The 21,106-nt window shown below is 51.6% G+C and overlaps 1 protein-coding gene and 2 long non-coding RNA genes across 14 annotated transcripts in view; 2 read left to right on the top strand and 1 right to left on the bottom strand.

Moving 5' to 3' along the window:
- The window catches only part of CFAP46 (cilia and flagella associated protein 46), a 98,484-nt gene extending 97,571 nt beyond the window's left edge, over window positions 1-913 (bottom strand). For 9 of the 12 annotated variants that reach the window (XR_014077626.1, XR_014077627.1, XR_014077628.1 and 6 more), the window contains exons 1-2: window positions 812-913; window positions 37-161 (exon numbers count right to left, since the gene is read on the bottom strand). Coding sequence is in view for 5 of the 12 variants with exons in the window: in XM_081572846.1 (XP_081428972.1) it covers window positions 37-161; window positions 812-860 (174 nt within the window). In the remaining 7 variants the exon portion in view is untranslated. Of the gene's footprint in view, window positions 1-10; window positions 480-811 lie in introns of all 12 variants that reach the window. The other 3 variants (XM_081572853.1, XM_081572854.1, XM_081572851.1) reach the window with 2 other exon arrangements.
- Window positions 298-20,719, top strand: LOC145539203 (uncharacterized). Its single transcript, XR_014077630.1, has 3 exons — window positions 298-488; window positions 18,597-18,688; window positions 19,234-20,719. It is a non-coding gene; the product is annotated as an uncharacterized LOC145539203 (long non-coding RNA).
- On the top strand, window positions 2,771-11,587 carry LOC145539204 (uncharacterized). Its single transcript, XR_014077631.1, has 2 exons — window positions 2,771-7,911; window positions 11,424-11,587. It is a non-coding gene; the product is annotated as an uncharacterized LOC145539204 (long non-coding RNA).
- Window positions 20,720-21,106: the final 387 nt, after the last annotated feature.

Here is a 21,106-nt window from a genome sequence, read left to right as displayed (position 1 = left end):
CTGAAGTTGCCTCCCTAGGAGCCCGGGACTAATCACCTTCAGGGCCTGCTCCGCACATAAAACAAACAGGTCGGGGCTGAAGCTCTCTGTAGGGTCAAACTCGGACTTGCCCAGGTTGGCGGACTTAATCAACTGGTAAGCCCTCTTCAGAGAGGCAGCATCTACCAGGACAGGAGTGAGGAAGACGCCGTCACCAAGCGGCCCCCGCACAGCAGAGCAGCAGTGGGGACGGTCAGGAGGCCCAGGACGGGGCTGGCGTCGGGCAGGCTGGGCCTCGCCGGTGCGGTCCTCCCCAGGGGAGGAGCCCAGGGGCAAGGTGCCCAGAGAACCCCGCGGCAGCCCCGCGGCTCAGGCTTCGGGAGCCGCGCGGGGTGAGTGATTCTGAGGAACAGTTATGAAAAACGAAAGCTTTCCTTTAAAAAGGCGCCTCAGTTTGCCTAGGTCAGACACATCCTCGAAGTGCTGGCTTCCGGGGGTCACTGGATCAGGTAGGGCGGGGATCAACAGGGTGGGGAGGGGGTCCTGGTGGGCCCTGGGGTCTCCCCAGGGGCTGGGATTCAGCGAGTCCCCGGGCCTCCCCTGGGGCGGGCGGGTTCTGGGGTCTCCCCGGGGGCAGGGATCCCGGGTCTCCCCAGGGGCTGGGATTCAGCGAGTCCCCGGGCCTCCCCGGGGGCGGGGGGCGGGCGGGTTCTGGGGTCTCCTGGGAGGCAGGGATCCCCGGATCCCGGGGTCTCCCCAGGGGCTGGGATTCAGCAGGTCGCGGAGTCCTCCCGGGGGTGGGGATCAGGGGGTCTCGACCTCCCTCGCCCACCCTGCTGGCTCTCGGCGCGGGCCAGCTCCTGCGTTATGACCAGGTCCATGGCGTCGGCGTCCTAGGTGCCCAGTGACCGAGGTCGGTTAGTTTTCACTCCGCGGGCCTCGGGGTTGCCTAGCGACGGAGATGGACGCGAGACTACGGGTCGCCGGCGGGACCAGACTTGTCCTGAGGCTCATCGCGCCGGCGCCCACCCGCCCCGCGGAGAAGGCCTGGGGAGGGGCCGGGGGCCGGGGGCGGGGCCGGGGCCGCACCCTCGACGGCGGATCCGCAGCTCTGCCCCCGCCCCTGGCCGGGCTGCAGACCGCAGCTGCCCAGGTCCCTCGCTGGATCCTGGGGGTCCCGGTTGGGTGTCGCTGGTTCAAGATGCTTCAGCTTCCGGCCCTGGCCCTCGCCTGAGGCCTTCCTAGCCCCCCAGAAAGCGGCCCTGTTCCTCAGCGTGTTCACTCACGTATCCTGCAAATAGTTCTGTGCCCCTGCCGCTCGCCGGGCTGATCTGGGCCTGCGGGATGGACGGGCCGCCCGCGTAGGGGAGGACAGACACGCTCACCGAGTATCCGTGCGCCCCGCCCTGCAGGGGAAGCGGGGAGCCTGACCCTTGGTAGAGAAGGCCCGTCCCTGGAAGGTCGTTGGGGGAATGCCCCAAGCTCAGGGCAGTTGAGCTGAGGTCTGAAAGAATGGACAGTGCTGGACAGAAGGAGGGGTTTGGACGCCAAGGGAGTGGCCTCTGCCGAGGTCTGGAGGGCGGGGACGGGAGAGGCCACCTCCAGGGCGGGTTCCCCTTCCTACCCGGTGTGCTGGCGCCAGGGGGAGACTGACCAGAGGGCCCGGGTGGGGAGTGTCCGTCCGCCGGCAGGCGCGCAGGGTGCGGGCGGGAACGGAGAGCGGTCAGTGATGGCTGTGGGGCTGGGGAGGGCCAGGGGCCCGCAGCACGGAGGCTGCACGCCCAGGAGGTGGACGGGGCATGGCGTCGCCCTGGGACGCTCTGAGAAAGGGCAGGTGACGGGCGCTCGGGGGTGGCAGGCCTTCTGTCTGGGGCACGTGGATCAGGGCCGACATTTGTGGGAGGAGAGGTCAGGGCTGGAGGTGCAGGCCTGTAGGGAGGTGCGCAGAGGGGACGGGGTGCGGGTGAGACTGCAGAGGGGAAGCGGGGGGCCCGGGGCAGCCCCGGAGACCCCTGGGCCTCGGGCAGCAGGAAGAGCTTCAGGGAGACAGGGGGGACTGGAGAGATGGTCGGGACGCCGGGCAGGGCTGGGTCCCGGGGCCAAGGGCAGGGGCAGGGAGGGGTCAGCCGGCCACACGAGGCCCAGACGGCAGTGAGAAGTCCTTCAGGTTTAACAGCACCCAAGAGGAGGCTCAGGCGCAATGTGTCCCTAATAGGGCGGCAGGGGGCGCGAGTGGGAGAGTGAGCATGCGGAGGGGCGGGAGGGAAAGACTTGGATCCACGATTCTGTCAAGAAGTCCAGCTCCCAATGGGGAGGAAAGAGACTCCGTGGAGAGGTGATGTGGGCCCTCGGTGTGGGGAGGGGTCTCTTAAAGGTATAAGACAACTAAGCACTATTCAAGGTGATGGGCTTTTGTCCATAAACAAAGTGATCATGGAAGTTAAAAATCCTGTGGCGTCTACAAAACACTGCACCTATCAGGACCAGCACCGCGGTGGGTGGCAGCTGTGAATCCTGACAGCCGACAGAGAAGGGCAGAAACGAGCATCTAAAACAGCATCAAAACCAACTACTGTGGAACAAATTTAACAAAAGATGTGTTACTACTGATCCACGGAAAACTAGAAGCCCCTGTGAACCCCGAGCTCGTGAACCAGGGCTGACCTGTGACCTGTCCTTCTCTCCAGCCTGATCTTTCCTCTTGGCACCATCTCAGAGTCCCAGCAGCGCTTGTTGGAAATCAGCGGTGATTCTGAAGTTTACATGGAAACACAGAGGGCCTAGAATGTCCAAGATCGCCTTGAGGAAGAAGAACAAAAGTGGGGGGCTCGCACTCCTGCATTTGGAGGCTTACTCTAAAGCCGGGGTGTTTCGGACAGTGTCGTGTTGGTGAAAGACAGATGAATAGGCAACAGGACAGAACTGAGCCGCACGCGCTTGCCAGATGTGCCATTTCAAGAGGGAAAGGCAAGTCTTGGCAACAAGGATGCCAGGACAGCTGGGCAGTGAGTGGCCGGGGACCCACATCACACTGTGGGCAGAGCTAGTTTGAGCTGGGCCACAGATAGACTCTGAAAGAAACGTATTAAGTGGGTACAGCTCCTTGAGTAAAACAAAACACTTCGCCAGGAGAGGGGAGAGGGCGACAGACAGGACCAGCGGTCAGCCGGTGGGCGCCTTGCCTGGGAAGCTGAGGGAGACCAGCTGGTCTGGGGGAGGGGTGCTGGGTGTGGAGGAGGGTGGGGGCCTGGGTTGGGGGCTGTGAACCCCAAGTGGTACCCTGTCCCCTTGAGTCTCCCGCAGGGCCCAGCTGATCACATCCAGGGCTGGAGAAGGTCCCCTGGGGCCCCTGGGGGTGGGAAGCTGAAGGGGCAGGTGAGGGGCTGTGAGTGCTGGACAGAGGTGACCAGGAGGGAGAGCCACAGGCAGAGGCGGAGCGGGGTCTTGGGGCCCTGCACTGGGCTGGGCCCCGGTGACGTGGCCAGAAGAGACCGGCAGGCCAGCCTGGGATGAGGGGAGGGTCGTGGGCCATTTGATGGTGGCCGAGGGGCAGCGGAGCAGCTCTCCCTCACTCATCCTCCTGCCTTCAGGGAGGTCTTCTCTCTCCTCCCCTCGTCCTCAGGAATCAACCCTGGCTTGGGCGGGCACAAGACGGTCCTGGTACCCACCTCCCTGCTGAGCAGTGTTCTGGCCACTGTACTGTGGCCTCAGGGGACTGTCCTCACAGGGAGAGCGCCTTTCTTTGGCTCTTCCTTTTGTTTGCTGCTGGGAGAGTGGGTATGAAGACCAGAGCTTGAGCAGCCACTTGTGCCATGAGGAGGACACCTGCGTCCTGGGTGGTGGAGCCCAGTCTCCTTATGCAGGCGGCTGCTCAATCAGGGGGACCTCACGGGAGGGAGAGGCAGACTTCTCTTTTGTTGACTCTGCAGCTACTCATTGTTTCCTGAGACACCTCAACTGACATCATCACCAGGGCTTTAACTGTGCCTATGGGTGAAGGTTAGGGCCTAAATGCAGACCCCAGGGCAGTGGTCCATTGGTCCACTGGAGAAGGGAATGGCAAACCACTTCAGCATTCTTGCCTTGAGAACCCCATGAACAGTATGAAAAGGCAGAAAGATAGGATACTGAAAGATGAACTCCCCAGGTCGGTAGGTGCCCAATATGCTACTGGAGATCAGTGGAGAAATAACTCCAGAAAGAATGATGGGATGGAGCCAAACCAACATCACCCAGTTGTGGACATGACTGGTGATGGAAGCAAAGTCCGATGCTGTAAAGAGCAATATTGCATAGGAACCTGGAATGTTAGGTCCATGAATCAAGGCAAATTAGAAGTGGCCAAACAGGAGATGGCAAGAGTGAACGTCAACATTTTAGGAATCAGCGAACTAAAATGGACTGGAATGGGTGAATTTAACTCAGATGACCATTATATCTACTACTTTGGGCCAGAATTCCTTAGAAGAAATGGAGTAGCCAATATAGTCAACAAAAGAGTCTGAAATGCAGTACTTGGATACAATCTCAAAAACAACAGAATGATTTCTGTTCGTTTCCAAGGCAAACCATTCAATGTCACAGTAATCCAAGTCTATGCCCCAACCAGTAATGCTGAAGAAGCTCAAGTTGAACGGTTCTCTGAAGACCTACAAGACCTTTTAGAACTAACACCCAAAAAAGATGTCCTTTTCATTATAGGGGACTGTAACGCAAAAGTAGGAAGTCAGGAAACACCTGGCGTAACAGGCAAATTTGGCCTTGGAGTACAGAATGAAGCAGGGCAAAGGCTAATAGAATTTTGCCAAGAGAACGCACTGGTCATAGCAAACACCCTCTTCCAACAACGCAAGAGAAGACTCTACACATGGACATCACCAGATGGTCAACACCGAAATCAGATTGATTATATTCTTTGCAGCCAAAGATGGAGAGCTCTATACAGTCAGCAAAAACAAGACCGGGAGCAGACTGTGGCTCAGATCATGAGCTCCTTATTGCCAAAATCAGAGTTAAAGTCAAAGAAAGTAGGGAAAACCACTAGACCATTGAGGTATGACCTAAATCAAATCCCTTATGATTATACAGTGGAAGTGAGAAATAGACTCAAGGGATTAGATTTGATAGACGTGCCTGAAGAACTATGGATGGAGGTTCATGACATTGTACAGGAGGCAGAGATCAAGACCATCCCCATGGAAAAGAAATGCAAAAAGGCAAAATGGTTGTCTGACGTGGCCTTACAAATAGCTGAGAAAAGAAGAGAACTTAAAGGCAAAGGAGAAAAGGAAAGATATACTTATTTGAATGCAGAGTTCCATAGAATAGCAAGGAGAATAAGAAAGCCTTCCTCAGTAATCAATGCAAAGAAATAGAGGAAAACAATAGAAAGGGAAAGACTAGAGATCTTTTCAAGAAAATTAGAGATACCAAGGGAACGTTTCATGCAAAGATGGGCTCAATAAAGGACAGAAATGGTATGGACCCAACAGAAGCAGAAGATATTAAGAAGAGGTGGCAAGAATACACAGAAGAACTATAACAAAAAAGATCTTCACCACCTAGATAATCACGATGGTGTGATCACTCACCTAGAGCCAGACATCCTGGAATGTGAAGTCAAGTGGGCCTTAGGAAGCATCACTACAAACAAAGCTAGTGGAGGTGATGGAATTCCACTTGAGCTATTTCAAATCCTAAAAGATGATGCTCTGAAAGTGCTGCACTCAATATGCCTGCAAATTTTGTTAACTCAGCAGTGGCCACAGGACTGGAAAAGGTCAGTGTTCATTCCAATCCCAAGGAAAGGCAATGCCAAAGAATGCTCAAACTACCGCACAATTGCACTCATCTCACACGCTAGTAAAATAGTGCTCAAATTCTCCAAGCCAGGCTCAACAGTACATGATCCGTGAAATTCCAGGTGTTCAAGCTGGATTTAGAAAAGGCAGAGGAACCAGAGATCAAATTGGCAACATCCGCTGGATCATCAAAATAGCAAGAGAGTTCCAGAAAAACATCTACTTCTGCTTTATTGACTTTGCCAAAGCTTTTAACTGTGGTTATCACGACAAACTGTGGAAAATTCTTTAAGAGGTGGGAATACCAGACCACCTGATCTGCCTTCTGAGAAATCTGTATGCAGGTCAAGAAGCAACAGTTAGAACTGGACATGGAACAACAGATTGGTTCCAAATAGGAAAAGGAGTACATAAAGGCTGTATATTGTCACCCTGATTATTTAACTTTTATGCAGAGTACATCATGAGAAACGCTGGGCTGGATGAAGCACAAGCTGGAATCAAGATTGCCGGGAGAAATATCAATAACTTCAGATATGCAGATGACACCACACTTACAGCAGAAAGACAAGAAGAACTAAAGAGCCTCTTGATGAAAGTGAAAAAGGAGAGTAAAAAAGCCGGCTTAAAACTCAACATTCAGAAAACGAAGATCATGGCATCCAGTCCCATCACTTCATGACAAATAGATGGGCAAACAATAGAAACAGTGACAGACTTTATTTTTGGGCTCCAAAATCACCGCAGATGGTGACTGCAGCCATGAAATTAAAAAACGCTTGCTCCTTGGAAGAAAATTTATGAACAACCTAGATGGCATAGTAAAAAGCAGAGACATTACTTTGCCAACAAAGGTCCGTCTAGTCAAGGCTATAGTTTTTCCATTGGTCATGTATGGATGTGAGAGTTGGACTATAAAGAAAGCTGAGCACCGCAGAATTGATGCTTTTGAACTGTGGTGTTGGAGAAGACTCTTGAGAGTCCCTTGGACTGCAAGGAGATCCAACCAGTTCATCCTAAAGGAGATCAGTCCTGGGTGTTCATTGGAAGGACTGTTGAAGCTGAAACTCCAATACTTTGGCCACCTGATGGGAAGAGCTGACTCATTGGAAAAGACCCTGATGCTGGGAAGGATTGGGGGCAGGAGGAGAAGCAGATGACAGAGGATGAGATGGCTGGATGGCATCACCAACTCAATGGACATGAGTTTGGGTAAACTCTGGGAGTTGGTGATGGACAGGGAGGCCTGGCGTGCTGCAGTTCATGAGGTCGCAAAGAGTCGCACATGACTGAGTGACTGAACTGAACTGAAGGGCAATGGGAGGAAGGGGCAGACATCTGACGCATTTCTGACAGTTTTCTTAGGTAAAGTTTAGAGCCCAGTGCCTGATAAAATACGGATACGCAGGTCCATGAACGAGAAAAGCTCCTTCTGGATTTCGCTTTTAATCCTAAATACAGTTCTTCCTCGGGTCCAGAGCCGTGCACCACCTTGAAGGGAGAAGGCTCAAATCCCTGCCAAATTAGCCAGCGATTAGTCCTCACAGATGGTTCTCAAACGAGTCTTTGTTTATTCATAAAGACATCAGGCGCCATGTGCACAGTAGTTATAAAATATTTATTGCCACCAAGGAAGTGTCTCACAGACATTGTGTAGTAAGAGACTTCCAGAGTCCTAGAGTATTAAATATTAAACTCATGTTTCCAGTTTTGCAGCCGCCTTAAACGTTGAGAAGACTGGAAAGGAAAGTTATTTTTGCGGGATGGTGTGTCATGTAGCAAAGGCGTTTCAGTTCAGCCTTGGTCTTTGCTTTATTTGCCCAAACATCAAGTTGGAAATTGTGGGCCACCACGCATTCGCCCCTGGAATTCTCCTCCCTTCCCTCCAAACGCGGGGCGCCTGGAGGCACCCAGACAGAAGGGCCCGGCGTCTGCCCAGGGCGGACCTGCAGGCATGTCCTCGCCTCCTCGCGGGCCCCTCACCGCCGGGTCGACTCAGACTCACCTGCACCCACCTGCACCGACCAGGAGCAGGACACCCCTGGGCACCTGCCGGGTGCGGTAGGCGTGGCATCAGAGCAGCATCGGGCCACCGTGTGTGGCACAGAGGTCTGCCACGTTGTTGGCAAGGGTGGGTGAGGGTAACACAGGGCCACGGGGGGGCCTCCCCCGGGGCGGGGGTTGGGGGAGGAGGGGAGGGGAGGGGTGGGGGAGGGGAGGACCTGGTCACAGCTGGAGCTCCAGCTGCTGCGGGAGGGAAGGCCCTGCTTCTGCAAACATCTGACCTGCCATCTGTACCTCACCCTGGAGCGTAAGGTTGTTCTGTGCTTTCTTCTCAAACAAATAATTTGGAAACTTCTCTTTTTCCCGTACTCTTGATCATTATAAGTATGTCTTTCTGAAAGGTTCTCTAGAGCTTGTGAAACTGAACATTTTCTTTCTTGTTTTGAGCTGGTGTGTGATGTGTGTATATGTTTCTGTGTGTGTATGGTCTGTGTGGATACTTACGTGTGCATATATGTTCAGGCATCTATGGGTGTGTGTGTACACGTATATGGGTGCGCACGTGTGAGGGTGTTGTAGGTCTTTGACAACGCTCTCATTTGTGGTAACTGGCTCCTCCTGACTCAGTTTGTTAATTTGTATTTTTCTAGAAGAACGTTCATTTCGCCCACATTGTAATGTGCGTGCAGTTGAACAAAGTTGTCATTCATGCTTGTTTTCCGTTTGCTCTGTGTCTAGGGCTATTTTCTGCTTCTGATTTTCTAATTTTGTGTGTCTCTCTTTTTCTTGATTGTTAGCTAACTTATTTTTTATTTTATTCTTTTCCTTCTTTAAAGAACCAACTTTTAGATTTACTTATTGGTCCGATCATTTTCTGTTTTTTAAGTCATTTCTTCTTTAGTTCTTATCTCATCCTTCTGTCTGCTTAACTTAGCTGTATTTTTAGTTCTTGAATTGGGTGCACGAGTTATTATTTTCACCTTTTCTTGTTAATTAATACAAGTAAAAAAGGATGAATTTTCATCTGTGCACTCTATTAGCTGTATCCCATGATTTCTGACATGTAGTATAGGAGCTTGATTCTCTACTAGCTGGTGGGGGTAGGGTGCCCGTTGCCCCGTTGCCGAGGAGACTGGTGGATGCCCATGAGGTCTGAGGCTGGAGGACCTGGGATCCCGCTGACGGGCGGGGACAGTGAATCAGGTTCCACGTCAGATCTGCGGCTGGTGCGCGTCACACGGGACGATGACAGCATCTCCTGAAGTCACTTCTCTGCCCGCCTGCCATCCCCTTTCCACACGGTAACCCCTGACCTTCCAGGCCGCGTGTACTGGGGGTCACGACTGAGCCCCCGGAGCTCCGCCTGCCGCCCAGGCAGGCGAGGGCAGAGCCCGGTGTTGAGAGTCAGAGCCCTCAGCTGCCTCATCTCCCAAGTCGGGTGGATTCTCTCAAGCGGTGAGATCTCCCGGGATGGCCTCCTAGACCTTCTGTCCTGAAGGAGTCTTTCTTCTCTGGCTCAGTAGTTTCTTATGGAAGTTGTTTGCTTCCTGCTGCCTTAGCTCCTCTGTGAGCAGAGAGCGCCGGCCCAGCGGCACCTGCCCTGCGTTTCCCGAGGCTCCTCCCAGCCCAGGTGCGCATCCGTCCTCGAGACTGCCCCACGGGCGCCCGACACTTGTCAGTTAGAACCTAGTACCGTCGCTGCAGCCGCCCCTTTGAAAGCACGGTGCCCCGTGTCCTGCCTGCATCTCCGCGCTCCCCGCGGGCTTCCTTGCCTTTGCTGCCTCTGGTCCTGCATTACGTGCGCGCGGGTGTTGGTGGCCTGCCGTCCCTGCTGCAGGACTTTGTGGTATAGGTCCGGGTGTTATAAACAAGGTTACCACGAGCTCACATGGTGTGCCTTGGGCGAGTGTTTTCATCTTTTGGGGGCAAAAGCTGAGCAGCAGGAGGCTGAGGTCTAGGGCGGGAACACGGTAGCTTCACAAAAACCGCAAACCCTTTCCCAAAAGACTGCACCAGTTTTCACGTTCACCAAGGCTGGAGGATGCCTGGTCCCCAGAATTCCCTGGCTATTGGGTGACCCTTGTTGTTCCTGTCTATGGTTTTAACTGTTCTCGCAAGTGTGAAATGGCATTTCATCGTGAGCTTGCATTTGAGCTTGCATCTCCTTAGTGATGAGTGATGTTGACCACGCTGCCTGTGCTTTTGGGCCTTTGTATGTCTGACTGTGAAGTGTCTGGACACCTTGGCTTCCTCGAGAACTGCTCCTTGCATCCGGGGTTTTAGGTCATTAGCACAGAACTGCTGACACAGTCAAGGAGCCGCAATTTTCTGCGTCTGTGGTTAGTCTCCCCTTCCCGGAGCTAATTTTGTATGTTGACTTTTCCTTTGATTTTTTTCTTGATTCAATTATCAGTTTGTTTAGAGAGTTCGTTGTTATTATTTTGCTTTCTTTTTTTAAAAAGAAAGGTACAACAGTAGTGACCCAGCTGGCCCCAAGGGCCCTGCGAAGACCCCCGCCCACCAGGACATTGATTAGAGGGAAGAGGCTGGTGTCCGGGTGGGGGACAAGCCCAGGCTCGGGAGGGTCAGGGCCAGGCCCTCTACACACTGCTTTGTCCAGCTGTGCTCACACTGCTCACACCCATGGTGGCCACTCGTGCCCCCGAGAGTGGTCACTCCAGTCTGGGTAGCCGGGGGTGGGGAGGGACTGACTGCCTGCCCCCCCCCCATCGCCAGCCAGTGGAGCCCAGGCATCCTAAGCCCAGGAACCAGGGGGGCACAGAGGGTGGATCCCTAGGGTGCCCTGAAGTGGGGATCAGGTCACCGGGGTTTGGTGGAGACCTGAAGGCAAGCTTGGGGGTGAAAGGCCTCCCAGTGGGAGAGGCTTGGGGGTCCCAGGAGGCTGTGTCCTCGAGATGAGTTGAGGAGCCCGTGACCTTCCTGGTGAGTCAGAGCTGGATGGGGGAAGGTGACAGTCGTGGACCGTGTCCTGGCAGGTTTGGTCTGGATGCTGAGGTTGTGCGTCAGAGGTGACCTTCAGGTGTGATCTGGCTGAGGTTTGTTATAAATCTGGCCCCACAGTTTCTGGGCCCCCATGGAGATTCCCGTCCTTGGATCAGTGGAGCCTGGGGCTCCTGTTCACGTGCTCAGTGCCCTGATCCAGCAGCGCCTCCAGGAGATCACACGTCCTTTGCTTCTGGTCGAGCCTGGCCCTTGATTGTCCCGCAGGGCCATCCTCACCCCTGACCTGCCCTCCTGGCTGGCCAGCTGCCTGCAGTCTTAGGCCAGAGCCCTTGGCTGCATCTTCTCCCGAGAATGAGCCATGTGGCCAGGCCAAGCATGGAGCCCGCTGCTCAGGGGGACTCCAGTGCCTGTGAGGCCTGACCTCTCCTTTCCAGAGCCCGGCCCTCTGCCCCCTGCCCCCTGCCCCCATCGCCCCTCCCCTTTCTGTCCCCCTCCCCCTTGCCCCCTCCCCCCATACCCCTCCCCCTCTCCCCTCTGTACCCCTCCCCCTTGGTAAATTAAGGAAGGTGTTACTCATGAAGTTTGACTGGTGGACAGGAAGGCCTGGGGTCTATGGAGTGGAATACACCCCGGAACACTGTGGTCACACAGAAACCAGGAAACCTTCCCCTGCAGGCACGTCCTCCCCGGGGTCAGGAGGAGCCCTCAGAACCAAGGTGGGGCCATCACGGATGATGTGCTAAAACAAGAAGACAAAAACCAATAAAGTGGAAAGCCTCACATACAATTTTAGAATATAAACAAAGATATGAATGAAATAAAACAGAAGCAAATATAAATATGTAATAAGACCAATTTAATATCAAGAGAAATAAAGAGACCAAACCCTCCGATTGAATGAAAAAGACTCAGATTGGAGCGCAGAGCAAACCTAGTTACTCGCTGTTGAAAGAAGCGCACAGTTAAGTGACCCGGGAAAGTTGAACATAAAAGAGACAAAGGCCGGAGAGAAAACGCAGGGGACGGAGATCCGGAGAAGGAGGGAGAGAGCTGAGGCAGCATCCGGGGTCAGGCAAGGTCAGCATCAAGTCTGAAAAGACCAGTCGAGAAAGAAGAGAAGCATTAATATGGGAGACTTTAATTCTGCCTCAGTTAAGGACAGATCAAGCAGACAAATGTAAGATTTTATATATTAATGAGCCCTCAGATTCAGATATCTATCTATAATATATACATATCCTGCTGAAAATAGAGAATAAACTTTTTTTTCAAGTACCCAGGGAACATTCAATTATTTGATCATGAATTGGGTTACCAAAAATCCCTCAGTATAGTCTCCCAAAGCAGAGACAGCAGAGACACTGTCTGGTCATAAGACAAAGCACGTCTTGAACTCAGCCATTCTAGGGGCTTCCCAGGTGGCCCTCGTGGTAAAGAACCCACCCACCAAAGCAGGAGACATGAGAGATGCAGGTTCCATCCCTGGGTCTGGAAGATCCCCTGGAGGAGGCAATGGCCACCCACTCCAGTGTTCTTGCCTGGAGAATCCCATGGACAGAGGAGCCTAGGGATCCATGGGGTCTCAAGGAGTCAGACATGACTGAAGCGACTTAGCATGCATGCATATTTTAAACAACTCTCAGATTCAAGAAGAAATCAAAACTTAAATCTATTAAATAGAGTATTTGAAAATAACCAGAGGGGAGGTCGTGCACCTTCTTGCCAAAGACAGTGCTTGAAAGTAAAATAAATGCTTGTGATTATAAACCAAGCATAATATTAGCTTCCAACCCAAGATTTAGAAAAGAATGACCTTAACCTAAGAAAAATGCAAGGAAATAATTAAGATAATAATAGGCAATAATTAGAAAACAGAAGCACCAAAGCAGTGATAAATAAATTAAACGCATGGTTAGCCTGTCACTAATTAAGGAAAATTGAAGTGAAGTGAAGTGAAGTCGTCGCTCAGTCGTGTTCGACTCTGTGTGACCCCATGGACTGCAGACTGCTGGGCTCCTCCGTCCATGGGATTTTCCAGGCAAGAGCACTGGAGTGGGTCGCCAGCGCCTTTTCCAGGGGATCTTCCCAACCCAGGGATCGAACCCGCGTCTCCCGAATTGTAGGCAGACGCTTTACCATCTGAGCCACAAGGGAGAAAGCACGAATACACAAAATAATAAATGATGGAGAAACCACATAGAGAATTAAAATTTAAAATCCCAAGAGAGTACTTTGCTTTATGGATGGTTTTCTAGAAAAATGGAAAGCGTAAAATCTATCCCAGAAGAGAGAAGATGTCTCAATGGACAAGTTACCGTAGAGGAGGTAGTGGAAGCTGTTAAAGAACTATCCACCTCTAAAATTAGCCAATTTCACAGGGACAGTGTGCAAAGTCTTCTAGGAAAACGTAACTCTGTCACCACTTCCAGAAGACTAGAAAAAAAGAGAAGGAACTGCCATATTCTTGGATAGAAAGATTCAGTATTACAAAGATGCGAACTCCTTTAAACAGAATCAATAATTAATGCTATTTAAACAGTTTCAGAGTACAGAAGAAGGAAAGCTTACAGACAATATTTGTGAAGGCAGAACAATATTGATATTCAATTTCGACAAAGGGACAACAAACGTAAGAACTACAAACGAGTCCTGTTTATGAATGTCAATGTCAACATCGTAAGTGAGATGTTCGTCAGTAGAACGCAGTAGCACATAAAGAATGTGCTGCACCATGAGCTGGCAGGGCCGCCCTAGGAGTTCGGTGATGGTTTAACACTGGGAAATGTATTCTTCTCAACCAGCACGTTACCAGCTTAAACAGAAAAAACATAACTATGTCCATAGATGTGTAAAAGGCATCCCTAAATAAATTATGTAGAAATGAGCATTTTCCAAGATCCTGCTTGATATGGGAGTGAAATTCACTCAGTTGTGTTCAACTCTTTGCGACCCCATGAACCACACAGTCCATGGAATTCTCCAGGCCAAAATACTGGAGTGGGTAGCCGTTCCCTTCTCCAGGGGATCTTCCCAACCCAGGGATCGAACCCAGATCTCCTGCATTGCAGGCAGATTCTTTACCAACTGAGCTATCAGGGAAGTATCCCGCTTAATGGGGGAAATTATAGGCATTAAGTCAGAACACGACAGAGTTCTACACCACCTTGACGTAATTTGGCAAAAGCAAGGAATAAGAGGTCAAAATGAGAAAAAAGGTAAAAATCACTGCTGTTTCAGAGTGGTGTGGTTTTATACCTGCACACTCCAGGGATACTGTTACAAATAAGAGGATTCCACAAGGCCAGCTGCAAAGTTGATTGTAACAATCCGTAGACTTCCTGTTAGAAAAGGGCCAGTTAGGAGGAAATGGGAAAATGACCCGGTTTATAGTACGCACGATAACAACAATAACAGATCAAATGCTATCTGTTGCATTTTATACATTTGCATCTATGTTGCATCAGATCGTTGAACGAGAGAAGAAATTCCCAAAGAAAGCTTTAAATGCTATGGGTGCTCACACCCTCAGTGGTGTCTGACTTTTGTGACCCCGTGGACTGTGGCCCACCAGGCTCCTCCATCCATGGGGATTCTCCAGGCAGGAATACTGTCATTTCTTTCTCCAGGGAATTTCCCGACCCAGGGATCAAACCCACATTTCTTTACTTCTCTGTCTCCTGCATTGGCAGGCAGATTCTTTACCACCTGGGTCAGGAAGGGAATGACCTTCCACCTGGGGAATGGCCAGCCACTCCAGTATTCTTGACCAGAGAAGTCTATGGACAGAGGAGCCTGGTGGGCTACAGTCCATGGGATCGCAAAGAGTCGGACACGACTGGGCAACTAACACTCACTTACCTAGGACCACAGAGAAAGCCCTTAAATGCCATTGAAGATCCAAAAAGAAGGCTGGAAAAAACAGAAAGAACTGCCGTATTGTTAGATGGAAAGACCCATTACTACGAAGATATCAATCCTCCCTGAAGTAACTGAAGGGCTTCCAAGTGGCTTAGACGGTAAAGAATCCACCTGCCAAAGCAAGAGACTCGGGTTCCATCCCTGGGTGGGAAAGATCCCCTGGAGTAGGAAATGGCAACCCACTCCAGTGTTCAGGCTGTGGACAGAGGAGCCTGGTGAGCCATAGGGTCGCAAAGAGTTGGACATGACTGACTGACTAAGCAACAGCAACGGCAAACTGATAGATTAGGTTGTAAGTCATAGGTAACTCCAGTCATAACACCAACAGGGAGGGGGTGTGTGTGTGTGTTTAAGAGCTGGCCAAGTGCACTCAGTTTTATTTTGAGAAACATGCAGTTGACTCGTGACAGCAGTGCCGGGGGCGGTGTATGGACTCACGTGCAAGACGGTGGCCCGGCCCCCAGGGGAGGCGGGCGGTGCCGGCTTCCACCAGGCCCCTCCACCACTCGGGGGATGAAAGCTGTGGCCCACGCCCCCGCAGCTGCACCGGCCCGCGGCCTCGTCACCTGTCCTCTGAGGACGGCCGCTGTGCGCTCACGTGACAGACAGCTCTCTGGTGTCACCTTCAGCACCCATGTCTGTCTGCAGTGAATTAGGGGATGAAACCGACTCTGGCCTTAGTTTTAAACAAACAGCATCAGGAGGGTCAGGGAGAGGGCGGCGGGCCCCTGATGGCCCTGGCGTGGCCATCTGAGGGTCTCTCATTATTCACTGAAATATTTGTGGACGCTTGAGAAATGGAGCATCAGTGGTTTGCCTGCATTTCATTATTGATGAAGAGCCCGGCTTTTCTCTCCGTGAGGCGCTCCCAATCTTTTCCAAGAAAAAAAGTGGAGCAGCAGCTCTCTGTCCTGAGACTGAAATTAAAATTTAAATGACCTCCTTCCCACAGCGGAGATTGCATGAAGTGTTTGTGAGTGCCTACGACTGAAAGTGAAAATATAAGAGCTTTTTGTCACCCATTTCGTGTGTGTCAATTTTGTTCAGGCAACTCTCTCGAGTGACTCTGAACCCCACTGGCTTCTGAGGCCGCCTGTTCAAGTGGTCCGTCCTTCCCTCTGCCCGCCACCCGTCCGGCACCTGCCCTGTAGGGGGTCCCGGGTCCTCACGGGGTTGGGGCCGGGGAGGAGGTGGCTCTCACTTCCTGGGCACAAAGTCGCCTCTGAATGGACGTGGCCCTGAGGCCCCTCCCACACCTCCCCGGCGCGTGACTCCGGGAACACCCCCAGAGCCTCAGGCCAGAAGGGAGGTGGGCCGGGGGGACCGGTGTCCATGCGTCGGCCTCCCAGGGCGGCCCCGCAGACCAGCTCAGGCTGACACGTTCTGGGCGCTGAGGCCCTGACCCCGCTGAGGCTCCAGGAGGCTCCTTCCTGCCTCCCCCAGCTCCCGGCCCCAGGCGTCCTGCCGGTGGCCACACCCCTCCCACCTCTGCCCCGTCCTCACGGGCCTCACCTCGTCTCTGTCTCAGATCCCCCTCCCTTTCCTCTCAGGAGGATGCCAGTGGCTGGATTTAGGGTCCGCCCTAAACCCAGGACGATCTCATCTCCAGGCCCTGAATCATGTGTCACGTCCATAAAGTCATGTCCAAGGGGACCAGGGGCCAGCACGCAGACACGCCTTCTTTGGAATGACATTCAACCAACTGCACAGCGACCCCACGTTCGGGGGAAGGAGAGCTTTGGAGTGGCCGAAGTCCTAATTCAAGTTTATTTCAAGATTTTAGTAAAAGCGATCCCAAACCTGCAAGGATTCACTGTGTGAGGAGTGGGGCTCCGCGCCCCCGCCAGGCAGCCCTGTGGCATGGTGGCTGTCCTGCTGTCCATCTCAGCTCCTGGTGGCTTCCCTGGAAAGTGGCCCCCAGCCTCGGGGACCTTCCCAGAGTCACCTCGTCACGTAAAACCAACATAAACTCCCAGAAGCGGGGTTGCTGGGTCACAGGCACCCTACTTTCAGTTTGTTGAGGGAGTTCCGCACTGTTTCCACAGAGGCTGCACCAGCTGACATCCCGTGATCCACACTGAGGTGGCTCAGATGGTGAAGAATCTGCCTGCAGTGCAGGAGACCAGATTCGATTCCTGGGTCGGGAAGACCCCCTGGAGGAGGAAATGGCAACCCAATATTCTCCAGTGGCAATTCCAATATTCTCGCCTGGAAAATTCCATGGACAGAGGGGCCTGGCAGGCTACAGTCCACGGGTCGCAAAGAGGTGGACAAGTGAGCAGCTAACATTTTAACAAACTTCCCCAAATCAAATTCTAAATGGAGTCTCTTCAGCTTCAAATTATCTTTGGGATTTTCCAGAGTGTCTGGAAAATCTCAGAAGATTTCTTCTCTCTCTCCTTATAGAGAGGATGTTGAACTAATCAGGCTGATTTGATATGTTAAATGACGAGGAGAACATTGTCCAGTAGAAACAATGATTAATAACCTTCCTTAGGCTACACTGGCGCGGAGGGAAACAGTGAGCATGAACGCGTTGGTCGCTCAGTCTCCTCCGCCTCTTTGCGACCCCGTGGACGGTAGCCCGCCAGGCTCCTCTGCCCGTGGGATTCTCTAGGACACTGGACTATGCTGGGGTGCTCCTCATCACCTTGACATCATTTGACAAAGAGAAGGAATAAGGTGTCAAAATGAGGAAAGAGGTAAAAATCACGGTATTTCAGGGTGGTATAGGTTCTATACCTGCACACTCCAGGGACACTGTTACAAATAAGAGGATTCCACAAGGCCAGCTGCAAAGTTGATTGTAACCATCCACAGACTTCCCGTTAAAGAATGGCCAGTTAGGAGAAAATGGGGACATGACCCGGCTTACAGTACGCGCGCTGCCCATGATAACATAGATAGAATGCCCAGGAATACACGTGAGAGGGACGAGATTCCCAGAGAAAACTTTCAATCATACGTGTGCTCAGACCCTCAGTCACGTCAGACTCTTTGCCACCCCATGGACGGTAGCCCGCCAGGCACTGCCGGAGTCCTGCTCCAGCTGGTCCAGGGGCTCCCTCAGGATGGACGGCGTCGGCGATGTGAATGAGAAGACACAGGAGTCTCGGCGTTTCCAAGTGTCTCCCGCCTTTATTGTTTTTTAAGACAGCTTTTATATCTTTAGTGGTACATAGAAACAAATGTATAGAGTCATATCAAATCAGCTTAAAGGGTCAACAGTGTTGACCTTTTCCGACATCGTTTGCATATCTTAGTTCATTTTGTTTACATCATCTTCTGGCCTGGGGGCCTGCTAACATCCCAAGACTCTCCTATTGATAAGGGTTGATCAGTCAGAACACTTTTGTATCAGGCACAGCAGGAAAGAAACCATCAATAGAAAGTTTCAAGGCAAAACCTGTTTTCGGTAATTTACTCTACGCCTTGAGCTTAACAGAAAAGAATGTGGTCCCATAAAGTCATAGAACAGCAAGCTGAAGGTCAGCTCTAAGTAAGAATCTTCAGTTAAATCAACAATTGTCTCACTATTTGTATTACAGCTAAACTTCTATTTATATAAATCTTCAACTATTATGCTTTTATTATATAGGCTAAATACGTTAAGAGTAAAAACATAGCGAGTAAATATAGACTAAGCAACAGTTTCACAAAGCAACATTTCCTATATTTCCCAACAAGCCTTTTTTCCTGTGAAGGGTTTTGTGCCCGTAGGGGCTTTTCATGTGGAGGCTCTCAATGCTGTTTTATTATTAAGGAACAGTCACGCACATTAGCTCCAAAGGCACAGGTACATTTATTAAACAAACCAATATGTTAGCAAAAGGAATTTAGATCAGCATACTCTATATCCCAGATAATTTTATTTAGGGTGCTACCGTTCAGGGGCCTTGTTGATTGAGGTTTCAGACTGATCTATTTCAGAAGAGAATCAGGAACAGCCTTTTGTCCAAGTCACAGAAGACAAGAAGAGGTCTATTATAGCAAGCGTCAGAAAGAGAGATCTAATTTTTAAGGTGAGTGCTGAGGCAGCCTCTCGAGAATCCCCGAGGCCTGAGAAGCCATGCTCAAATCAGTCCTCTTTCTCGTGACTCTGTCATGGGTGGGATCTCGTGAGCTGGCTCCCAGCAAGGCACCTCTCTCCATGGGATTTCCCAGGCAGCAAAACTGGAGTGGGTTGTTATTTCCTTGTCTAGAGGATGTTGCCAACCCAGTGATCGAACCTGGGTCTCCTGCATTGCAGGCAGATTATTTACCATCTGAACCACTGTTACTAATATTCCGAAAGAACATACAAAATTCCTAAAAATTTGTTATTGTCCTTATTATCCATATCAGTCATGTTTCCAATTATTATTTTAAAATGTTAAGTATGTCACAGAAATGGCCACATTTACTTGCCAATCACATCATTTGCTTTACAGTGAACGCTCACTAGATTCTTAACCACGGCTGTTTTTACAGCTTTTGTTGTTCACAGTTACTATTTTACTCTTGTTTTTTCTCTGAAAGTGTTTATAATCAGAACAGGTTTTTATTTTTTTATGTTTTATTTTTCTAGCTGCACCGCACGACATGAAGGATCTTTAGCTCCCCAACCAGGGGTGGAGCCTGTACCACCTACAGCGGAAGTGAGGAGTCTTATCCCCTGGGCCACCAGGGAAGCCCCTGGAGAGGCTTTTAATTGTCTGATCTGAGACTTCTCATCACTGCCTTCACAGACCCAGTAAAGCTCCCTGATGCTACTAAAGCTTATGTCAAGTTTACGTTATGCAAAGAATCACTGTTCTTGCTGCACTTGTGTCAATAATTGGGCCAAGTTCAATGAGACGAGACCTATTTTGCAAACAAATTAGCCTCACTGTGATTATCTTTGGTGAAAATGGATTCTGGTTTTACTGAAAACTGTGTTTCAGCAGAAAACGGTTGTGTGCCCGTTACCAGCCCCAGTCCACTGGCCGTCTCCGAGGTTCTGTCATCTCCCTGCAAACTGGACCGAACCCCAAATCCCAAATGTTTCCCCAGAGGTCTGCCCGCGGCTCTCCAAACCACTGTTTCCAGCTTCCCTTCCACCTTTCCGGCTTGGAATCGCTGACAACCTGGATGCCCCTCTCCACACGCCGGAGCTGACGCCATGACGCAAACCTCAGCCACGGGTGACCTTGCCGCCTGCTCTAGGTGGGCCTCTCAGGGCGCGGGCACCCCGTGATGCTGTCGCAGACAGCGAGCTGCCAGCAGGGAAACCCCCTGGGGGGCCGCGTCCATCCCGCCGTCCAGCGGGGCTTCGAGCTGACACAGGAGGTCTGCCGCCCGCCGCTCTCAGACCCGGAAGCCGGGTTATGATCTGCTCCAGTCACTGAGTTTGCGCCTCCTCTGTTACAGAAGCACCCTCGTCACTCCCTGACCCCTGGCGCCAGACAGAGGCGCCGCTCACCAGGAGCCCGTCCGCCTCCCTGCCTCCCAAGGGAGACGCCCTGCCAGTCTTTGTCCTGAGTGATCACAACTCAGTCCGGCTGTCAGGCACAGATGCAGGATTCAAAGCCTCTTCCCCTCAGGCCCCCAAACCTCTGTGCCTCTGCGTCCCCCAGAAGACCACGTGCCCCATAGAGCAGAAGCCGGAGACTTCCTTTACTGGGGGAAACATCAAGAAAAACTACTTGAACTTTGTTGGAAGGGACCTGACTACTGCAAACTCTACGATTACAGCCAAAATCTATAAACTCTGCAGCCAGATAGATGTATTAGCCAAGAGTGCAGCCTCAGACGGTTCACTAGCCAAACAGGAAAGAGTATATGTCACTTCATCACATGCCTGTGTCAACAGCTCAGAAAAATGGAACGCCAGTTACTTGGCTTGGAAGAGTCAAACCTGAATCTTACCGTAATTTAAACAATTAGCATAGTTAATTATTTGGTTGATTGATTACAATAATTGGTTTATTTGGGGCCTATGGAGCATGACCTCGGTATTACCCTGCCAGACTTCTTGGGTTTGTAAATTTATGTTTTTCATCAAGTTTAAGAAATTTGGCCTTTGTGTCCTCAAATTTTTTCTGCCCCAGTGTCTTTCTGCTTGACTCCTGAGGCTCCAGTAAGCTGCATGTTAAGCCACTTGACGCTGTTATGCTCTGTTCATTTCTGGAAACCATTTTCTCTTTACTTCCGGGTGGAGTGATTTCTGTCGCTCCAATGACATGTGTTGAGGGGAGCTGGGCACACAAGGCAGTGGGCTGCGCTGGACTCAGCGGCGCCAGCCCTTGGTGGTGACCACACCCGCCCCGTGGGGGGTCGTGGCCCGTTTCAGCTGCCATCTGGGGCCAAGACTCTGCGGCTGAGGCACCAGGGAGCAAGCCCTGCACATCCGTCCCGGCCTTGAAGGGGCGCTGACCAAGACCTGGGGGTCTGCTGCCTGTGACACCGTCAGGCACAGCCCC

The sequence above is a fragment of the Giraffa tippelskirchi genome, chromosome 2, assembly GCF_054371585.1.
Source record: "Giraffa tippelskirchi isolate mGirTip1 chromosome 2, T2T-mGirTip1v1.2.pri, whole genome shotgun sequence".
NCBI classification, from domain to species: Eukaryota; Metazoa; Chordata; class Mammalia; order Artiodactyla; family Giraffidae; genus Giraffa; species Giraffa tippelskirchi.
Note: the sequence above shows the minus strand (reverse complement) of the source record. Positions and strands in the feature narration are given on the sequence as shown.